General features: G+C 40.3%; 1 protein-coding gene across 1 annotated transcript in view; it reads left to right on the top strand.

The window, feature by feature from the left end:
• The window catches only part of DOCK8 (dedicator of cytokinesis 8), a 246,736-nt gene that overhangs the window by 190,698 nt on the left and 32,590 nt on the right, over window positions 1–23,448 (top strand). The window contains exons 28-38 of the mRNA XM_017543412.2: window positions 3,550–3,719; window positions 6,713–6,852; window positions 9,032–9,214; window positions 9,579–9,708; window positions 10,676–10,763; window positions 15,420–15,516; window positions 16,882–17,016; window positions 18,228–18,380; window positions 20,683–20,841; window positions 22,391–22,491; window positions 23,254–23,446. Of these exons, the coding sequence (XP_017398901.1) occupies window positions 3,550–3,719; window positions 6,713–6,852; window positions 9,032–9,214; window positions 9,579–9,708; window positions 10,676–10,763; window positions 15,420–15,516; window positions 16,882–17,016; window positions 18,228–18,380; window positions 20,683–20,841; window positions 22,391–22,491; window positions 23,254–23,446 (1,549 nt within the window). The remainder of the gene's footprint in view (window positions 1–3,549; window positions 3,720–6,712; window positions 6,853–9,031; window positions 9,215–9,578; window positions 9,709–10,675; window positions 10,764–15,419; window positions 15,517–16,881; window positions 17,017–18,227; window positions 18,381–20,682; window positions 20,842–22,390; window positions 22,492–23,253; window positions 23,447–23,448) is intronic.

Raw genomic sequence — 23,448 nt, 5'->3', positions numbered from 1 at the left:
AAAAAAAAAAAAAAAAAAAAAAAAAACTATGAACAATTGAAAGCCATCAAATTGATAACCTAGATTAAATGGATAAATTCCTTAAAAGATACAAAGCACTGAAATTGACTCCAAGAAGTAGAAAATCCAGTAGACCTACAACAAGTAAAGAGATCGAGTTAGCAATCAGACTTCCCACATATACCTACTATGTACCCACACAAATTAAAAATTTAGGCTGGGTGCAATGGCTCACACAGGTAACCCCAGCACTTTGGGAGGCTGAGGCGGGTGGATCACCTGAGGTCAGGAGTTTGAGACCAGCCTGGCCAACATGATAAAACCCTGTCTCTACTAAAAATACAAAAATTAGCTGGGTGTGGTGGCAGGCACCTGTAATCCCAGATACCGAGGAGTCTGAGGCAGGAGAATCATTTGAAACTGGAAGGCAGAGGTTGCAGTGAGCCGAGATCATGCCAATGCACTTCAGCCTGGGCAAGAAGAGTGGAACTCCATTGCAAAAAATAAATAAATAAATAAAATTAAAAATATATATATATATATATACATATAAAATTTTTAAAAAACTTACCACAATAAAAGCCCAAACCTGGGGGGCTTTACTAACGAATTCTACCAATTATTTTTTAAAGAATTAATTCTAATTTTGTATCAACTTCTAGTCTTCTATTCCAAGGAATAGACCAGTATCTGATGAATATAGATGTAATACCCTCAACAAAAACTAGCAAACTGAATCCAACAACATATAAAAAAGATTGTACACCGTGGCTAAGTAGGATTTATCTTAGGAATGCAAGATAGGCTTCATATCTGAAAATCAATTGATGCGCCATATTAATAAAATAAAGGACAAAACCCATGCAGTCATCTCAGTAGATGCAAAGAAAAGCATTTAATAAAACCTAATAACCCTTCCTGATAGTAAACCTTTTAGGAAAGAGAACTTCCTCAACTTGACTTAAGGGCCTCTATAAAAAATCCACAACTAGTGTGACACTTATTATTGAAAAACTAAGGGCTTTCTCACTAAGATTAGGAAAAAGATAAAACTGTCTACTCTTGCCACTTCTATTCAATATGTACTAGGAGTTCTATCTAGCGCAATTAGGCAAGAAAATAAAAGGCATCTAGGCTGGGCGAGGTGGCTTAGCCTGAAATCCCACCATTTTGGGAGGCTAAGGTGGACAGATTGCTTTGAGCTCAGGAGTTTGAGACCAGCCTGAGCAAGATGGCAGACCCCATCTCTACAAAAAAATACAAAAATTAGCTGGGCATTAGTGGTTCGTTCCTGTAGTCCCAGCTACTTGGGAGGCTGAGGATTGAGAATCGCTTGGTCCCAGAAAGCAGAGGTTGTACTGAGCCGAAATTGCACCACTGCACTCCAGCCTGGACGACAGAGTAAGACCCTGTATCAAAAAAAAAAAAAAAAAAAAGCATTTAAATTGGAAAAGAAGTAAAATTGTCTCTATTCATAGGTGGCTTAATCTTGTTTATAGAAAATTACAAGGAATCCACAAAAAAAAAAATCTATTAGAACTAACAAATGAGTCCATCAGGGTTGCAGGGTACAAGATCAACATACAAGAATCAATTGTGTTCTATACACTTATGATGAGCGATCTGAAAGTGAAATTAAGGCAACAATTTTATATAAAATAGCATCAAAAAGAAAAAATGCTTAGGAATAAGTGTAACAAATACAAGACTTATACACTAAAAACGACAAAACACTGTTGAAGGAAATAAAGATCTAAATAAATGAAGGGATATCATATGTTCATGGATCGGAAGACTTAATATTAAAATAACAACACTTCCCAAATTGATCCATAGATTCAATGTAGTTGTCAAAATTCTAGCTTACTTTTTTTTTTTTTTGGCAGAAATTAGCAAACCAATCCTAAAATTTGTGTGGAAATTCAAGGAACCCAATATAGCCAAAACAACCTTGAAAAACAAGAACAAAATTGGAGGACTCACACTTCCCAATTTCAAAATTTACTATAAACCAAAAGTAGTCCAGACAATTGGGTTCTGACATATGATAGACATATAGCTCAATAAAATTGAATTAAAAGTCTGGAAATAAATCTTCATATTTATAGTCAATTGATTTTTGTCAAGAGTGCCAAAACAATCAATGGGGGAAAATAGTGTTTTCAATAAATGGCACTGGGGCAACTGGATATCCACATTCAAAAGAATGAAGTTGGACCCTATATTACATCATATATAAAAATTAACTCAGATAGATCAAAGATCTAAATGTAAGAGCTAAAACTATAAAATTATTACATAAAATTATAGAGGTAATCATCATAAACTTAGAAAAGGCAATGGTTTCTTAGATATGGCACACTCAAAAGTGTAGGTAACAAGAACGAAACAGAAAACTGGACTTCAGTAAAATTAAAACTTTTGTGATTTATAGAACACCATCCAAAAAAATGAAAAGACAACCCACAGAATGGGAGAAAATATTTGCAAATCAAAAACCTAATAGGGAACTTGTATTTGGAATATATATTTTAAAATCTTACAACTCAATAATAAAGACAACTCAATTTTTTAAAAGGCAAAAGATTTAAGAATAGACATTTCTCCAGAGAAGATAGGGCCATAAGACCATGAGAAGATGTTCAGCATCATTAGCCATCAGGGAAATGCATAACAAAATCACAATTAAATACCACTTGATACCCACAAAGATGGATATAATAAAAAAGACAGATAATAAAGTATTGGCAAGAATAAAATGGAGCCTTCAGACACTGCTAGTGGGAATGTAAAATTGTGTGGCCACCATTGAAAACAATTTGCTGATCCCTCTAAAAGTTAAATAGAGGCTGGGTGCGCAGTGGCTCATACCTATAATCTCAGCACTTGGGGAGGCTGAGGCAGGCAGATCATTTGAGACAAGGAGTTCAAGACCAGCCTGCCCAACATGGTGAAACCCTGTCACTAATAAAAATACAAAAATTAGCCAGGCATGCTGGTGGGCACCTGTAGTCCCAGCTACTCAGGAGTTTAAGGCAGAAGAATTGCTTGAACCCTGGAGGTGGAGGTTGCAGTAAGCCAAGACCGTGCCACTGCACTCCAGCCTGGGCGACTCCATCTCAAAACAAACAAACAAAAAAGTTAAACAGAGAGTTACTATTCAATCCAGCAAATGTACTCTGAAGTATGTACCCAAGGAAAGTAAAATTTGTACACAAATATTCATAGCATTCATAACTCATAATAGCTCAAAAGTAGAAACAATCCAAATGTTTATCAATTGATGAATGGATAAATGAAATTAGATGGAATCTTACTTAGCAATACAAAGGAGTGAAGTACTGAGCTACAATATGAAGAACCTGAAAACATCATATTAAACAATACACCTAGGGATATTTCTGGATTCTATGTAGTTCTATCTTCTACTGCTTGGTTTTCACAGTAACCTCATTGCTTAGGAGCATGTGGATCACTCTTGACTGTTGAAGAGCACTTTAGTCAATTTCCCTTCACCATAACCTCTTGATTCCTGTGTTGTGCCAACAGAATCAGCAGAGTGCAAAGGAAAGCTGTCAGTGCCATCCACAGCCTGCTAAGTTCTCACGATCTGGACCCACGCTGTGTCAAACCAGAGGTGAAGGTCAAAATCGCTGCCCTGTACCTGCCTTTAGTTGGCATCATTTTGGATGCTTTGCCACAGCTCTCTGACTTTGCAGGTAATGGCCCTTCTGTTTTCTTTCTTGGATTGATGGGGGCCCCTGTCAAATGCCCCATCTGAATGAGGTCTCTGTCATTCGTTCCAGTGTTGAAATGTTCATATGAGCAATTCTTCACAACAGTGGTCTCCAAACCTCTTTAACTCAGGCCCCAATCAGTTAAAAAAAAAAAAAAAAAGACGCATAACCCCATGTGTTTTTTGTTTAGAAATTATTTACTTATTTGTTCATTTATTTATTTATTCATTGATCTGCTAGTGTGGGGTGAACTTTATAAACCATACACCACAGAGGATGAAATAATCACAGAATTACTCCCTTTGGAGATTATGCTCTAACACCTTGAAATAAAGGTGTTCCTTCCCTTTTCTTTTATGAATAGGTAAGCAAAAAAGTAATCTCAAATGAATCCAAATAATTCTTCCATGGAAGAAAAAAATCATGGCATATGTCCATATTAGAAAATTCTAGCATAGCAGAGAAATTTTGCCTTTGGCACTAAGTGGCTAATTTTGAGGTTAATATCTCTAGATTAGCAACAAGAGGAAAGGATAAGTTTTCTTAAAGGGGTTTTGGGAAACCCCTGAGTCTATTTACAAATTACAGTGTGGATTAGGGAATGTAGAGGGGGAAAAAACCCTCCCAAATAGAAGAACTTCTTATATTGACCTAAGAAAGGCAGTCCATCAACCTACCCTCTCTACAACATACATGTGTGTGCATGCACGTGCACATGCACACACACAAAATTCTGATGCCATCAGAGTAGTTCTTGCTTTTCCTTGAAATCTTGGAACCGTCCAGGTTTTCCCACCTCCTCCACATGGGAAGTGTCGTGTGTGACTAAATTATTTATAATATCATTACGGTGACAAGTATTTAGTTCATGAAAATGGGACCAAACACCCATAGCCTTTAATCATAAAATCATAAAATGAAAAGCAAGTATTCCTATGGAAGTAATTCTCTCCTTTCTTGAAAAAAATCCTCCAGCAAACTGCTAAAGGGGTAACTTGGAAGAGAAAGGTTGAGGCATGGGCTAGGGTTTGTAGAGTTCTGTTGGGGCTGGAGTGCAAGGAAATGACAGAATCAAGCTCAGCACACGGGGCTGAGCAAGCTACACCATGAGGTCAGCAGCTTCCTCCAGTAGCGCCTGATTGTGGGGAACTGAAAACAGTTGTTTTTAACATTTAGAGATGTAATGCAGAGCACGGCATGTGACTTGCAGCCCATGTTGAGAATCCTTGCTGGAAAGTTTCTAAAAAGTTCCATTTCTAGAGCCCCCTTGTTCCCAAAGCCAGGAAGCACTTTAGCACACATTCTCCAACGTTTTCTTGTCGATTAGAATATTCCATATCAGTGACTCGGAATCAGAACTTTTCAACATTTGGTCTCCGAGCCTTTTAAACCTCAGAGACTTCTTTGTATACGCATTGAACTTTATGGTCATGATGTAGCTTACAAGAGAAAATTGTGAAAAGTATTTTATTATTATAGCTTACATAGCACATTTATTATATATAGAATCTTTAGGTTGATAAACTCGTAAGAATATAATCTTTCAAATAGATGCATCTGAATTCAGATTCCTGCCCCCTTTATGAATATGTGACCATTGAAAGGCTCAACTTCTCTGTGCCTTCCTTTCCTCTGTAAACTGTAAAAATGTGATAACAACGCCTACCTTTTAGGGTAATGATAAAGATGAAACTAGAGAACTTCTATAAAAGCATTTGCACAGCACATGTTTGCATCTTCCCCACTTTTTCTTTCAACTATAACCCTATGATGATTAAGGGGAAATAAGTATGTATCTCTATGTTAATTGTGATAATATTATTAGGTCTTACGTAATTTCCATGTGCTGTTTATTTAACTATTTGTTTAAAACCCCAATGGCCTTAATAATTATCTCTAAAAACTGAGTTTTGGCTAGGTGTCGTGGCTTACCGCTGTAATCCCAGCACTTTGGGAGCAAGGTGGGCAGATCACTTGAGGCCAGGGGTTCAGGATCAGCCTGGCCAACATGGCAAGTCTCATCACCACTAAAAATACAAAAATTAGCCAGGTGTGGTGGCACACCTGTAATCCCAGTTATTTGGGAGACTTAGGTAGGAGGATCAAGGTGGAGATTGCAGTGAGCAGAGATGGCGCCACTGCACTCCACCCTGGATGACAGTGTTAGACTTTGTCTCAAAATAAATAAATAAATACATACATAAATAAGAACTGGGTTTTGTTTTCACAACTTTAGTGGAAAAAATGTTATTTAAACTCAAAATTTTTTAAAGAATTGAAGGCCCAGATGGTTGTAATGTTGACAGGTCTAGTAAAACATGAGTTTTTAGTAAAGCAGGAGAGAATCAATCAGTTTTGAATGTTTTACCACACTTTCCCCAGAACTGCTTGAAATATTAATAGGTTTTGAGTGTATGCTCGGTAGCATCCTTAAAAACCAGAATTTTAAATGGTTTATCCTTTTTCCGTGCTTGCATACATCTAGACCCATCTATAAATATGACTGTGTCTATGTTACGTAGATATAATAAATTGACATTCATTTTAAACATTTGAAGTATAACAAGTTATTGCTGAACTTGTGATAATAGCTTATTATTCTATATAGGGTATGGGCTTAATTCTGCAATTGTAGATTTCTTCTATTTGGTCATTATTTAATGTCAATTATTAGAATAGAGAATAAAGTTTTAAAAATTATGTTACAGGAAACTGTTACGGATGTTTTGAAAACTTTTTGTTCACACAATTTGAAAAATTGATTTTGGCCTAATCTTGTGCTAGACATCGTCTCTTTTCTTAGCCTGCCTGTGTTTTCCTATAGATGGTAGCAGATAAATAATGCTAAACATCAGGTTTAAAATTACTGTGCTGACTTTAGTAACTAAGAAGTATCAGTCTCTTATTGGGTAGGGGACATAGGGAAGTGTCATGTTTGGCTTGACATCACAAATGATGTTTTAATTCCATTGCAGCTCTGCGTCATTGGAAAAGTCGCACCAGTGGCTCAGATGAAGAACAAGAAGGACCCAGTGCCATCAACCAGAACGTGGCTCTGGCCATAGCAGGGAATCATTTCAATTTGAAAACAAGTGGAATGATGCTGTCTTCCTTGGTATGTTGGTGCACATGTGTCTGATTTATTTTTCATTTCATGCCTTCTGTCATTTTTTCTGTTTTTGAGACAGAGTCTCACTCTGTTGCACAGGCTGGAGTGCAGTGGCTTGGTCTGAGCTCTCTGAAGGCTCCGCCTCCCAGGTTCATCCTCCTGATTAGCTGGGACTACAGGTGTGCACCACCACACCTGGCTAATTTTTTTTTTTTTTGTATTTTTTAGTAGAGACAGGGTTTCACCATGATGGCCAGGTTGGTCTCCAACTCTTTATGTCCGGTGTTCCACCTGCCTCAGCCTCCCAAAGTGCTGGAATTACAGGCATGAGCCACCATACCCAGTCTCTTCTGTCATCTTCCAATGGGAAAACTCAGCTTAGAGCAGGCAGTGATGGTTTCCACCTCATGTTGCTGGAAAGCATCACTGTGAGACTGGCACCTAAGGCGCACATGAGTCAGACAGCGTTCTGGTAACTGCAAGAGATGTACAGATCAAATTTAGGCAGTCCCAGTGGTGCTGAGTTCAATCAAGTTCAAGAAAGCAGAAAAGAAGAAAACTTGGGAAATGTAAGATCCTTGCAAAGGAGATCAAACCAAGGCTCCCTGAGGGTGGAATCTTACATTGTGTTCAATCTATGTGTATATAATTCATCCTGTGTTATGCCTCCAAAAAAAAGATTGAAGGAGGCTGGTAGCTTAGCATAAGGGCTTCCTGAGCAAAAGACTGCAGCTTTTCTAGGACCCCAGGGAGCCTAAGGAGGGTTCTTTGGCTCTGTCCTTTTGCATGGACTCTGTGGAATTAAAGAGGGGCTCCTCTGGGAAGGCATCTTCTGATTCAGTTGAGGTGGAATTCATCTTTCTTCCTTGATGAGCTCTGACTATCCCTTGTGAAATCAGCACTGCATCCCCCAGCATCATTTACTTTTACATTTCAATGTAGGGTATAGATCTGCAGAGAACTTAACTTGCTTCTCCCATGAGAAGGCAGCATCCTGACCTAACTCTTCTTGCTGGATGACCGTCTTCTCTTCCTTCCAGCGCTTAGCAAGCCCCATCTTCGTGAGAACTGGGGAGGCAGCAAGGCAGGAAGATGAGACAGAGAAAAGACATTGAGATTTTACATCACGGATCTCATATTTGGAGAAATACTGTGTTTTATGACCTCCTCCACCTTTCTAATGTCCATCTTACCCAAGTTAGCTGTCGAGGTGGTATATGCCTTTTACATTATTTGCCTGTAAAGGAAAAACTCAAAAGCCCAAAGTTCACCTGTTAGAGCATAGTCCTTGTGAGGTTATATCTCAAGATTTCCTTTGTTCTTGTCAACAAACTCAGAGTAACTGAAGTTACAGTTACTTTATAACCTCTATGATTTCTGTCCAAAACTAACATTTCCCTCCCATATCCACAAATTCCTCATTGCAATTTTACCAGTACATTCCACAGGATATTAGCTATGCTGCATGAACCAAGGGTGCAGCCTCATTACTGTTGTTTGTGTTAATGAGATGAGTATCAGAGAGTGTGCTTAGCACTTCAGAATGAATACTTGTGGCCAAAATATTAAAGTCAATCGCCTGAACCCCCACACCCCCGCCCCAAGCAAACATAAATTGTGGTTAAACTTCCATTACAGAGAACTCCACAAACATGGATTTGATTACTTTGCTGAGCAGTTCGTGACCCTTATGTTGTACTTTGGACTATGTAACAAAGAAGCTGAATCTTGAACAGCAAGGTTATTCATGGCACCCAGCCAGTTTCCTTCTCCCCTGTAAGTCTAACCCTCTGCTGTCCAGCAGGAAGGAGAAATACTAGGAGATCTCAGCAACATGAAAGCCCCTTTGTATCACTGGGATTGCAGCATGCCTGGTCAAGGCCCAGGGCAGATCACCAGGCCACACTGTTCCTGAGACAGAGGTACCCAGATAGGTTGCTGAAAGCCTGGCCCAAATCCTGCCCCAGGCGAGCCTCTTTGCTGAGTAGCCCTGCTCAAAAAACACCGCTTCCCCTGCTGTGGAAGGCAGGGCTGCTGGAAGCAGATCTCCAGCCTTGCAATGAAGTACAGTCATGGTATTCTAAGATAACACATTGAAATTTTCTGGTGCTTGCCTGTTAAGTCTCAGATTTTTCTGTTGTTTGACTTCCTCCCTGGCCTCCATCTCCCATCTGCCTCCCTCCAGCCCTATAAGCAGTACAACATGCTGAACGCGGACACCACCCGCAGCCTCATGATCTGCTTCCTCTGGATCATGAAAAATGCTGATCAGAGCCTCATTAGGAAGTGGATTGCCGACCTGCCATCAGTGCAACTCAACAGAATTTTAGATATACTTTTCATCTGTGTCTTCTGTTTTGCATACAAGGTAGGTCTGGAGTGGCACAACTTTACGCCAGCTCTTATATCTCAAGCGCAATTCTGTCTTGTTACTCATCTTCTTTGTTTGGGCCGTGGAGGCGTCATTAATTTTTCTCATTTCTGTATTCAAATCCATAGCACGTTTGTATGTATAGATATGATCATTTCACAGGGAAAGGATCTCTGCCTTCTGTAGAGAGATCCCTATTCCTGTTAACAGAATTTTGGCCATAGGCTGCCCCAGAACAGCATCTCTGTGTAGCACGTGTCAAAACTGGCTGGCATCACTGTGGAGTGTACCATTTTGATAATTCTCCACATCAACAGAGATCTCACCAAAGGACATGTTCTTCTGCCTCTGTCTTGTCCAGGGAAAACAGAGTTCTGACAAAGTCAGTACCCAAGTCTTGCAGAAGTCAAGGGATGTCAAGGCCCGGCTGGAAGAGGCTTTGCTCCGTGGGGAAGGGGCCAGAGGGGAGATGATACGCCGCCGAGCTCCAGGTGTGTTGAACCGGCCCCGCCCTGCTTTCTGTCAGACAGTTTTTCACTGTTTGGGGGGAGGAATGTCCTCCCAACATGATGAGACACCATTACTTTCTTGAGTTATTTACAGTAGTGTCGGAGACAGCAGATTCTGGGATCCTGTGTGTGACATTTGTGTTAGCCCTGTGGCTTTGAGTGAAAGCGCTGTCCTACAGTCATAGGAACCCTGAAAACAGCACCAAATGACATCTTTTAATTAAAATGTGTTGATGGTAAAAGGTCACCTCTAAGAATATCAGTCATGGATGAGGTGGAAGGTGTTTCCCTCGAGACTGAGGCCTTTCTAGGTGACATTTGACAAGTCTATCTGGAGCATGGTCAAGAAACTGAATAGTTCTGGGCCCAAGGTCATCTCCTTAGATCATTCAGGGCACTATTAGAATGGAACCAGTTCCCTGAAATGGTTTCAGAGTGTCCCATTCATTCAAGGATTCCACCACAGGAGGAATGATCTCAAAAAGGCTGAGCACAAATAGAATGAAATGTCCAGGTACCCTTCGTCTTATTCACCATGCTCAAAGTGAAACAGAGTGACAGCTTATTGTATTTGAAAGGACACAATGACAGAGAACTTGGAGGGAGCTCATAGTTTCAGTGGTGGTCAGGACCCTCATTTGACACCTATACTTTCCTACCCAATAATTCAGTAAGCCCCAGAGTTTCACAGGAACCCTCTGATCATGAGAAATGTCTCTTTGACACTCAGAAAGGCAGAGGTTCTTCTCATATTCTAGTCTATCAATCAAAGAACAAGCCAACTTGGATGCAGGCATGGCAACTTTGTCTCCTGCCAACAACCAGCATGGACTCTAATTAGCCTGAGAAATGGTGCTGGGGCCTCTCCATTGAGCTTGTTATGAACTTCTGGTTATCTTGGAGGGTTTCATGCTAATCAAATTCCTATCATGCATTTCTTAACTCCTAGGGAATGACCGATTTCCAGGACTAAATGAAAATTTGAGATGGAAGAAAGAGCAGACACATTGGCGGCAAGCTAATGAGAAGCTAGATAAGTGAGTCACTCAGCAACTTTGTGCTACTTTTACCTTAAGTCCAAAACTATTTTTCCCAGGCTACTTGTATTACTGAAACAACCGCATCCTTCCAAGGGTAAGAAAATGAAACATCATTATCTGCGTAAATACAATTCATCCCGGGACAAAATACAATTCATCCAGGGACCCAGGATAATCAAAGGTATAGGGAGTTGTGGTTTCCAGTTCTTAAAAATTTGTCACATTGATAAGCATTTAAAGAAAACTAATATTTCATTAGCAACCTCAGATGGCTTAATAAAAGCAGCTGATTTTCTGGGGAGGGTAGCAGGGAAATAGAGAAAACAGGACATGGTGCCTAGGACCACATATTTTCAAATTAACATTTAAGTTCTGAGAATGTGTACAAAAATATACATTCAGAGATATTTATGTCAGTACTACTTAAAGTCGTTTTTTTAAAATTGAAAACATTCTAAATGCACCAGAATAGGAAAATTGCCATCAAAATGTTTTAAAATCATTTTAATGACATGGAGAAATGCTTATGACATAATGTTAAATGAACAAAGGCTGGGTAGACACTTCGTTTTTGAGTAGAATCTCAAATCTCTGTTGACATATAGTCAATGTATTTTTTAAAGGCTGGAAGGACACTTACCAAAATATGAATTGTGGTTTTCTTTGAGTGTTGGGAATATCAGTAATTGATGTTTTCTCTTTTATACTTTGCTATGTTTCCTGCAGTAGATATATATTATAATATATATTGTTATCAGAAAAAAAATTATGAAGAAATGAAAAAATAAAAAAACCTGTTTGGATCAAAACCTATGCTGTAGATGAATAGAGAGATATATTGATGTGTATTGCTATATATGCAACAATGTAGATCTATGAAAGCTAAAAGTATTTATGTTTGACTAGATAGCACGTATTTCTAATACCATTAATCCACAAATAGCCTAATGAGTCCCAGGGTTCACTGAGCAAAATGTTGTAGAGCTAAAATCACTCCTCACACACAGTTGACATGGTAGGATACCCAATGGGTGATGAGGCACCCATTCTAGCAGGTATGGGGCAGACTTGAGTAGCAGCGTTGTTTTGTAAATAAATGTGAGGTCGTATCTTTGCTGTTACTACAAGAATGAATCATTCTGGTTCACATATGGGACTTGGGGAGTCAAATTTATTTTAAAACATTAAAAAAATAAGTATGTTTTTATTATAGATGTGACTTGGAAACCCAGTTGCTGGTATTATACCTATTTGTTTTGGGTATGTTATCCTTGCACTAAGTTCCCTGGACTGATTTATAAAATATTTGGATTTAAGAGTCCACACATTCTACTTCAGGCCATGAACAACAACTACAAAATATGTGTGCAGTAGGTGCTACAGAATTGCTTAGGTGGTTTAGTTCATCTACTCTACTAGATGAAAAGAAGAGCCCTAAGTAGGCCTGTTTTGCCTGGGCTATGTAAACTGGTGTGTTAGGAAACCTTTCTCTTATGTTTGCAGGAGCAACACAATATTGGTTCCTTACCATGTATGGCCTACCAGTTTGCTCTAGGTTAGTTCTCAGCCCTGCACCACCTGGAAGGCTGCTGGTTATCAGAGCTAATGATTCACATCTACAAATTCTCAGGGGGTTTATGCTTTAAAAAAGAAAATGTGGGGGGGAACCGTAGTAAAATTAGAACTACTCAACCTACCTATATGGAAAATTTGTAATTATAGTAGTGGTGCCTTTTACCCTCCTTCTGATCATTTTTCAATTATTTTGGCTCTGTTTCTTTTCGAGTAATAATCTTCAACCTAGGCTGCACACTAGAATCACCTGGGGAGCTTTAAAAACTGCCAGTACTCAGTTGTACCCTAGACTACTTCAATTGGAAACTCCAGCAGGACCCAGAAATCAGTAGTTGGTAAAACTTCCCAGGTGATTCTATTGCCACCAAATCCACTGTTTTAAAGGGATAGGTGGTAAGCTTTCCTTTCTTTTTTCTTTTTTTTTTTTTTTTAGGCAAGGTCTCACTCTGTCGCAAGGCTGGAGTGCAGTGGGACAGTCACAGCTCACTGCAGCCTTACCCTCCTAGCATCAAGCAGTCTTTCCACTTCAGCCTTCTAAGTAGATGGGACTACAGGTGTGTACTACCACACCTGGCTAATTTTTGTACTTTTTGTTGAGACAGGGTTTCACCACATTGCCCAGGCTGGTCTAAAACTCCCGGGCTCAAGTGATCCACCTGTTTTAGCCTTCCAAAACAGTGAGATTACAGGCTTGAACCACCACTCCTGGCCAGATCATAAGCTTTTAAAAAACCAGATTAGTGGTAGTGATGGTTGCACAATATGAATGTACTTAACACTACTGAACTATATACCCAAAATGGTTAAGATGGGCCAGGTGTGGTGGCTTACACCTGTAATCATAGCACTTTGGGAGGCCAAGGCGGGCGGATTACCTGAGATCGGAAGTTGGAGACCAGCTGACCAACATGGAGAAACCCCATCTCTGCTAAAAATACAGAATTAGCCATTTGTGGTGCCACATGCCTGTAATCTCAGCTGCTCGTGAGGCCGAGGCAGGAAAGTCGCATGAACCCAGGAGGCAGAGGTTGTGGTGAGCCGAGATTGTGCCACTGCACTCCATCCTGGGCAACAAGAGCAAAACTATCTCAAAAANAAAAAAAAAAAAAAAAAAAAAGGTTAAGATGTGTACTTTATCACAATATAAAAATTTGGGAAAAAAACAATTAGGACACTCTAGATCCGTGCTGTCCAATACAGTAGCCTTTAGCCACATGTGGATATTAAATGCTTCAAATATGGCTAGTTCAAATAATGTAAAATATTTCAACAGGACTTTTTATATTGCTTACATGGAAACAGTGTCTTTGATCTTTTAGGCTAAACAAAATATATTTAAAATAATTTCACCTGTTTTGTTTAGAAACAGAGTTTTGCTCTTGTTGCCCAGGCTGTAGTGCAATGGCGCAATCTCGGCTCACCACAACCTCCACCTCCTGGATTCAAGCAGTTCTGCCTCAGCTTCCTGAGTAGCTGGGATTAAAGGCATGTGCCACCACACCCAGCTAATTTTACATTTTTAGTAGAGACGTGGTTTCACCATATTGGTCTGGTCAGGCTGGTCTCAAACTCTCGACCTCAGGTGATCCACCCACCTTGGCCTCCCAAAGTGCTGGGATTACAGGGGTGAGCCACCACTCCTGGCCTGTTTTTTGTTTTTTGTTTTTTTAATGTGGTTACCACAATATATAAAATGACATTTGTGGTTCCCGTTGTTTCTACTGGACAGCATTGCTCTAAATTTAAAACTAAACTAGCAATCAATTAGTTAAAAAGGATGGTAAGGTTAAGAAGGTAAATTTTATATTATGTGTACTTTATCACAGTATAAAAATTTGGTGGCTCATGCATGTGGTCCCAGATACTCAGGAGGCTGAGTATCAAGTGGAGGATCACTTGAGCCCGGGAGTTCAAGGCTTCAGTGAGCTATGATGGTGCCATTGCACACTAGCCTGGGTGATGGAGTAAGACTCTGTCTCTAAGAAAAAAAATTGGATTTTATTAATTTTACAAAAATATTATCACTTGGAGAATGGGAAAAAATGTCAAGCAGCTTGGGACCAGAAGCCTATCCTAAACACGAAAACATGTAAAACACACAGATATACTTATTTTTGAGTCCTCAATGGTATATAAGCACCTGCATTATTAGGTTAAGGGGGCTCAAGAAAAGCTAAATGCTAATCCTGGTCCAAGACATCTGAGCTGATATAATGATACCCCAACACCATGGTAACACCTTGGCCACTGACACATCTTGGTAAAGTCAATTCTTCATACCTACCTTTCCTTGCAACTAAGTTTGGATGATGATACAAAATATCCCTTTACGGCTTCACTTAGATTTCATGAGAATGGATGGTCTAGCAAAAGAAATATTCTAATTCCTTAAAGTGAAACCTAATAGAGAAGCGAGCACCAGGCAATTTCCCATTCCCTAGTGAGTAATGACCAGTAATGTCCAGCAGGATATTAGATCACCTGCTCTACAGGAATACAGTCTTGCTTCCCAGTGGAAAAGGACAAAAGACTTCACGCCTTTAGCTGAGGAACCTCAAGGTGGTCTTTGGGAAGTTCGGTGACTGACTCTCCCCTGACCCGGCTCTGAAGCGCCACCCATTCCTAACCCAGCCGCATCACTGCCAAGCTCACATCACATCCAGTCTCACTCTCTCACTCTTGTTACAGGGACTTCCCCTTACTCAGATCTAGAAATGGTTTTCATGCATGAAACACAGCCATGGCCCTGAGGCTTTAGGCAACAATCTGATAGGACAGCTTAATTGCTACTAGCAACTAATAACAGCCTCTCTACCCATAGTGTTATTTTTATAATTGTCATCATTATTAATAATAATGGGGATGAGCATAACCAAGAGACGTTACCTAGACAATCGTTTCAACAAACATGAATCACAGAAGGCACCTGCACTTTAGCTACTCAGAGCTAGTTGCTCTGTTTTCATTTCAAGGTTGACTATTCTGGAGATTTCTTTATGCCTTAGTGCAGAGATTGCCATCATCGGAACCTGGCCAGATTTGACATGCACTTTAATTTGACCTCTTGTTGTTTCTTAGAACAAAGGCAGAGTTAGATCAAGAAGCCTTGATCAGTGGCAATCTGGCTACAGAAGCAAATTTAATCATCCTGGATATGCAGGAAAACATTATCCAGGTGAGGAAAACAAACACCCAATCTGATCTATCTCCCATGAATATGTTTATTAGAATTGAATAAGGACTTCTTTATGCAAAATTGTGAAAGACATCAGTGTGATCCCATAGTATCTTCTTTTTAAAATGAAGCTGAGAAGTTTACTCTTTGCAATAGTGTCTACCTTATAAATTCCAGAGATACCAAACATTCTTCTGGCTTCTTTGACTTAGGGCTTACTTGGAGAGAGGGTTATGTGTTTGGCAGGCTGACCTTCTTGGTTAAATTTGTGTGAGTATGTACCAAGTTTATAATATGGATGTTGGGTTTATAGTTTAGTATCTAGAACAGCAGTGTTAACTAGGATCTTTTCTGATGGGTCAACTCCAGTTGAATGACGGTCAAAGTCTGATATGGGAGCTATGATTATGATGAGGCTAAGTTAAAAGAGTGTGAAATGTGACAAACGATGTCTTCTTTGGACTTAAATTGGTTAAGGAAAGTCATTTGTACCATGAATTTGCCATTCCTGCTGTAGAAAAATATAGCTTTGTGAACTTCGTACCAAACTCATTTTATCGTCTATGTAATATTTCCACAAATTCCCAAGATGTCTAGGTAATGAGTTTTTAATTTCCCTGAAAAATGAGTTTTTACATGTTTCCGTTGAGAAGTCATTCATTCATTACAGTAGGTCCAGTATTGCTTTTAGGGCCAGAAGAAATATTGTTGAAACACAGTGGAATCTTAATTCTCTAACTTTTAAATTGTCTAAAATCAAAGTAATTGTCATACAAAAATAAGCACAAAGTATGTGATATTTTTGATGGCTTTGAAATCTTTGATAATGCCTGGTATCACATTCACCATATCTTTATATAGCACGACATTGATTGGGTGCCAAATGTCTACACCCGTCCTCAAATATATTTGCAGTTTTCAAAAAAAGCTGAAACTTTTGTTATTATCCTTGGTGTTGTTAGTCTTGATGTAGCTGATAAATAAGCTTCTATTTAGAAGCATTGCTGCCACCAAGCAGGCCCGGTTGTACTGGGAAGCCCGCAATTGTGTTTTGAATCCCATAGGGAAAGCTATGTCTCATAGACAAAGAAAGAACTTTCCAAAAGATGTGACCCAGGATGAGGGAGATGGGCCTTCTACCTTCGTTTAGGAACCCAGAATAAATCCCAAACTAATTGGAAGCATTGAAATAAAGCCATTTGGCAATAGGTCTTCAGTTCCCATGGTTAATGGATGATGCCCGTGGTGGCTCACCAAACTCTTAAAACTCACCCCTGGAGATGGAACATCAGCACTACTGAGCTAATTGTCAGGAACATTGGCACAGTGCAGGGATTCAATGATGCTGTTCTTCCATTCCCCCAGGCAAGCTCGGCTCTGGACTGTAAAGACAGCCTGCTGGGAGGTGTTTTGAGAGTGCTGGTGCGTTCTCTGAACTACGATCAGAGTACCACCTACCTGACTCACTGCTATGCAACACTCCGCGCCCTCATTGCCAAGGTAAACATGGGATGCTTGTTTTCTTCCTCTTAATTAAGAGTAAAATTCTCATCTAGCTTCACACTTCTCTCTTCAGGTGAATCCAGCCTCACAGAGCATAATAAGTGGCCTCACAGTAAAGGTCTTAAGTCTTTCTAGGAAGAAAGTAGATGTGCTGATTCTGTGGGAAGCCACCATGCAGAGGAAAAGCAGGGGCTCCCATACTTGAAACGTGGACCTAACTCTAGAAGTTTGAAATGGTCACTCACTGAAGGTCTATGACATGAGAGAAGAGATCGACTGAGTGACTTAGCAATTTCACTCTTTCTCTGTAATACCTCCTCTGAGTGAGATTAAATCCTCTGTGTGACTCCCATTAGTCTTACAAAATGTCATGCCATAAAATGCTGGGAAGGTTAGAAATGAATTTGTCATAGCCTGAGGAATGAGGATTATCCTGGGGTAACATGCAGATTATTTTTCTTTTTATTTTTTATTTATGTCTTTATTTTTCTTGTTTGAAACTGAGTCTCACTCTGTCACCCAGGATGGAGTGCAGTGATGCCATCTCAGTTGGTGGTAGCCTCTGCCTCCCGGGTTCAAGCAATTCTCGTGCCTCAGCCTCCTGAGTAGCTGGGATTACATTTGTGTGCCACCATGGCCAGCTAATTTTTGTATTTTTAGTAGAGACAGGGTTTCACTCTGTTGGTCAGGCTAGTCTCGAACACCTGACCTCAAGTGATCTGCCACCTCAGCCTCCCAAAGTGCTAGAATTACAGGCATGAGCCACCGTGCCCGGCCTGTTTTTCCCATTATTGAAGATCTTAGTTGGTGCCTTCTACATGGGATCTTTTAAATTTAGAAAGTAAAATCCTGCTGCTCATCCTTAGCAGGACCATTTTCTCTTTTTAAGTCACTAGTAATATCTTGGGAACCCAGGAAACTCAGGTTTAATTCCTTTATAGTTGTGATTACACCAGTGAATGCGACCTGGCTCACAGTGCAGTTAACACCACAGCCCTGACCTTAGCTGGGCAGTTCATAATTAAATCCCAAGTATCCTCCATTGCTTAAATCTGTCTTCTAACTCTCATAGCTCATTATCTTTTTGGAGTAATGCATTAATTCTTCTAGGCTTTTGCTTGTCCAAATGGACATTTGCATATTTCAACGGTTCAGAAATTATATCAAAGTGCCAAGTGATACCTAATGGCCCCTTGTGTCTCTCCTAGTTTGGAGACTTACTCTTTGAAGAGGAGGTGGAACAGTGTGCCAACCTGTGTCACCAAGTCCTGCACCACTGCAGCAGCAGCATGGATGTCACCCGGACCCAAGCCTGCGCCACGCTTTACCTCCTCATGAGGTTCAGTTTTGGAGCCACCAGTGTAAGAGTTCGAACAAGCTGAGTGACCTGGAATTGGGAGAGAAAGTTAATGCATAGCATCAGCTGAGGAAAAAAAAAAAAAAAAATAAGGAAATTTTGCAGTATTACACAGTAATCTGTCCTGTGAGAGTGAAACAATGGAGTATAGCAATAGGTAGATAGCAGCTTCCATTTTAATTTGCATCTAAAAGTGAATTCATCAGATAAATGCAGTGGTCCCTTATCAGTATGTTTCTAAAATAGACAGCCAGAGGCCAGGCGCAGTGGCTCATACCTGTAATCCCAGCACTTTGAGAGGCCGAGGTGGGTGGATCACTTGAGGTCAGGAGTTCAAGACTAGCTATGGTCAACATGGTGAAACCCCCATCTCTGCTAAAAATACAAAAATAGCCAGGTGTGTTGGCGCATGCCTGTAATCCCTGCTACCTGGGAGGCTGAAGCAGGAGAATCGCCTGAAGCTGGGAGGCAGATGTTGCAGTGAGCCAAGATTGTGTCATTGCACTCCAGCCTGGGCAACAGAGTAAGACTCCATCTCAAAATAATAATAAAATAACCAAGTGCAGTGGCTCACGTCTGTAATCCCAGCACTTTTGGAGACCAAGTCAGGCAGACCACATGAGGCCAGGAATTCAAGACTAGCCTGGCCAATATGGTGAAACTCCCAACCCTACAATACAAAAAATTAGCGAGGCATGGTGGCACACACCTGTAATCTTAGCTACTCAGGAGGCTGGGGCCCCAGAAGCACTTGAAGCCCAGAGGCAGAGGTTGCAGTGAGCCACAATTGTGCTACTGTATTCCAGCCTGAGACCCTGTCTCAAAAAAAAAAAAAAAAAGAAGAAATGGAAGAATATTTTAGATTAGAAGTTATCATCTGTAGGGAAAAAAATACAATAGACAGGTTAGAATTCAGAAGAGTGTTTCCTGTTTCTAAATTCTGACTAGCTAGTGCCAGAATGACCTATGGAAGAGAGTTTTAAATGATCAGTGTCATCTAACCTGAGTTTTATTTTAATATTTTATTTATTTATTTATTTATTGAGACAGGGTCTTGCTCTGTCACCCAGGTTGGAGTGTGGTGGCACAATCATAGCTCACTGCAGCCTTCAACTCCTGGGCTCAAGTGATCCTCCAACATGAGCGTCCTGTGTAATAACTGGGATTACAGTCACAAGCCACCTTACCCAGCTAACTTTTTTTGCATTTTTGTTGAGACAGGGTCTTGCTGTGTGCCCAGGCTGGTCTCAGACACCTGAGCTTAAGTGATCTTCCCTCCTCAGCCCCCGGAAGTACTGAGATTATAGGCATGAGCCATCAAGCTTAGCCAAGACTTGAGTTTTATTCAAAGCTACAAAGACTTTAGAGATCAGCTTTATTATAGAACAGTCAAGTTTGCTTTAGATTTTGATATGTTCTTTGGCATTTCCATTTGTGGCTATGTTAATGAGTATGCTCAAGTGATATTAAAAAATAAATTGGCCCATGGAAGAAAGTCAACCTCCTCTGAATACATTAAGGATGATTATTTAAAAGCCTTTAGGACATTCCTCAGGGCCCCTTGAGATAGCCATATTTCTTCATAGACCCGTAAAGGAAGAAGAATCAAAAAGCTAACCCAGAGTTCAAAATCTCAGAAATGCTGGCTGCAGAAGTCCCCTTATTTATTTATTTAGAGATAGGGTCTCGCTCTGTCACCATGGCTAGAATGCAATGGCGTGATCTCAGCCCACCGCAACCTCTGCCGACTGGTTCAAGTGATTCTTCTGCCTTAGCCTCCTGAGTAGCTGGAATTGCAGGCTTACACCACCACATCCGTTAATTTTTATATTTTTATTAGAGATGGGGTTTTGCCATGTTGGCCAGGCTGGTCTCGAACTCCTGACCTCAAGTGATCCACCCTCCTTGGCCTCCCAAAGTGCTGGGAGGCCAAGCTGAAAGTCCCTTTCTTTAAATAAAGTTTAAATAAAGTCCCAAGAAGAGACTTGGCACAAAAGGATATCCGTATCCTTAGACCTAACTTTCTAAGACTCTTCCAGCTTGCAGCACCAAGGCAGCACAGTCCTCAATGAAAATTTAAAGGGAGCCTGACAGACTTATGTGAGAGCACTGTCCATTTAAACTATTTAAACAACAATATAAATCTTGTGCAATAAGTGTAGTTCCTGTTTCATTGAGAGAAGGGGAAATGATTAAGACAGGGGTAAAGGAAACATTGACGAGTTATTTGTGTCTGGTCATGCTGCCTTCAGTTACCTACTGCTGAGTGCTTCTTAATCATTTCTTTTTTTTTTTCACTGATATAGAACTTTGCAAGAGTAAAGATGCAAGTAACCATGTCGCTGGCATTTTTGGTGGGCAGAGCACCAGACTTTAATGAAGAGCACCTGAGAAGATCCTTGAGGACAATTTTGGCCTATTTAGAAGAGGACACGGCCATGCAGATGACTCCTTTTCCCACCCAGGTACACCGAAGCACATACATGTCTCATACATGAGTTTGAGATCTGCCAACTATTATGTATGTATGTATGTATGTACATATAGATGCAATTTATGTAGAAACATACTCACATAACATTTGCAAGCATTTATTGTCCAATATGCATGTGCTCTCCGTGCTCTGAGAGGTTAAAAAGAAATATGTCCACTGCTGTCCCCAAATTCAAGATGCTAGCAGTCTATTTGGAGGGCTCAGTCTCAAAACAATTAGGAGTCAGCACAAGATAAGTGATACATAAGTGAAAACTGTGTGGTAAGGAACTAAATGCTATGTAATGTTAGAGGAAGAGAGGATATGATTAATAAACAATCTGGTGGCCAGGAACGCCTGTAGGGAGGGACAAGATTAAAAGGCTAACATAGGGTTCAGCTAGGCAGGGGGCAAGTGAGGGGGAAATTGTAAGTAGCTGAGAGAATGAATTATTTCTGTCTGAAGGGACGGTAAAGGGACCAGCTTGTCTAGTAAGGGGTAAGGAAGGGCCAAGTTCGAGAGAGCTTGTAAACAAGGTTGTCCTAAGGAAACTTGTAAGGACAATAATCTCTTCCATGTCCATTACAATGACCATGGAACTCTAGCCTGTCCCTTTTATCTTTTAACTCCTGCTCTATAGTAGGGCCTTAATTAAGTGAGAATGAATGAATGAATGTTTTCTTTTTTTCCCTTAGTCTGAGAACCCTATTTCTAAAGTCTCTCTTGCCCTCTCAAGCAATGTTGCATCCTCATTCTCAGAACCTTTTTCCTCTCCTCTACCTCAAATCCTTCCTCTCTCATTTCATCTTGACCATACTCCTTTAATTTCATCATTTATGGAGAGATATTCACCAACAAGACCAATCAAAATATGAACAGTTTAATAATGGTCTTCAGTGCCTTCACCCAATGAAATGACGCTAGTGGTAGAAATTTTAGGAGCTCTGGCAAGCTGGCAGAGGGGAGAGGGGATAAGACAACATTCTGTGGCTGAGTCATCTGCCAGGGGCTACAGATCAAAACATAGTCTGTCATCCTTTTTGTACTGCAGGCTCCCCTGTCCCTCCACTGTCGGCTTTTGTAATTAAGAACAAATGATTACAAGAGGTTCTAAAATCTCTGAAGCCCTGGGAAGACCCAAGAGGCTTCTGAGACATGGAACTCAAGCTGAGGTCCTAAGCTGCTTCCTACTTGGTATGAAAAGCCCTGATATTCCAGAGTACAGTTGAGAACTTTTCAGTTTACAAATACCTGAAACTGGTTGAAACTAATTTAAACAAAAAACATTGGAGAAGACATAGCATGAGGATTCAGGCAGATTTATGGATCTCCAGGGCCAACACATATCCAGACCTTAGAAGCACCTGGGCTGGGGAAGATGAAAACCACAGAGTCAGGTCTAGATGACTCTGCCACCCCTAGTCTCTGCTGCCCTCTGCTCTAAGCCTTCCCATGGCTTCCCCTTGCAGTTTCATTGTAATCCTAACTCTTCACCTGGGACTACAAAGCCAAGATTATTTCAAGGCTTACACTTTTTGCAGGTGGAGGAACTTCTCTGTAATCTGAATAGCATCTTATATGACACGGTGAAAATGAGGGAATTTCAGGAAGATCCTGAGATGCTTATGGATCTCATGTATAGGTAAGCTTTCCTGAAACCCAAGGGGCATCACTTTGGGGTTGAAGATTTGTCACTGTGGAGTTCTTACCGATGTAATGCTCACAGGTAACATGGATATAGTGATTTGTACGACATTCGAATAATATGTAGAAATTAAACATTCAGAGTAGGTTCATTCATATGTAAATTTTCAGAGGGATTCCCTAATTTAAAGTGACACATTATTTAATAACACTATCTTCTACTTACCACGGAATCAGAGAAAAGAATAATCAACTGTTATAGGAATTATTTTCTATATGGTTCTCTTCCAATTATATTCAGACATACACATATAGTTTTACTTTAGAAATCATTTTTTATACTGTAGTTTAAAACTTGGTCTTCCAGTCCGGGAGAAATTACTTACAGAGGTAAAATTGTTCTGATGCACCATTATACAAGGGCAGTACTTTTGTCTTCTGTTTTATTTTGAGAGAAACAAAAGAAAAGGCAGAGAATTGCCTGAGAGCTATTAAAATAAACATCATGTTATCAGGTATTTTTTTTCCCGTAAGGCTTTTACTAAGTACTATTTCTTGGAGGTCAGCACACCTTAAACATGGAATAAAAATCAAGAGACTAGTATATGTTTCTTTCTCTCTCATTTTCTGGAAATGTAGGGTGAAATCTCAGGTGGAAGGGTGCGGGGAACTCTTGGGGAGAAAAAAAGAAAAGGTCACACACAGTAGAACAGTGTCATTAACCCATTGTCCTCGAAACTACTTTTCAATCTGTCTTCAGAATTGCCAAGAGTTACCAGGCATCTCCTGATCTGCGGCTGACCTGGCTCCAGAACATGGCAGAGAAACACACCAAGAGGAAGTGCTACACGGAGGCCGCCATGTGCCTGGTGCACGCCGCTGCCTTAGTGGCTGAGTATCTGAGCATGCTGGAGGACCACAGCTACCTGCCCGTGGGCAGTGTCAGCTTCCAGGT

Source organism: Cebus imitator, unplaced genomic scaffold (assembly GCF_001604975.1).
Source record: "Cebus imitator isolate Cc_AM_T3 unplaced genomic scaffold, Cebus_imitator-1.0 Scaffold155, whole genome shotgun sequence".
In the NCBI taxonomy this organism is placed as follows: Eukaryota; Metazoa; Chordata; class Mammalia; order Primates; family Cebidae; genus Cebus; species Cebus imitator.
This window is presented reverse-complemented; position numbering and strand designations above follow the sequence as displayed.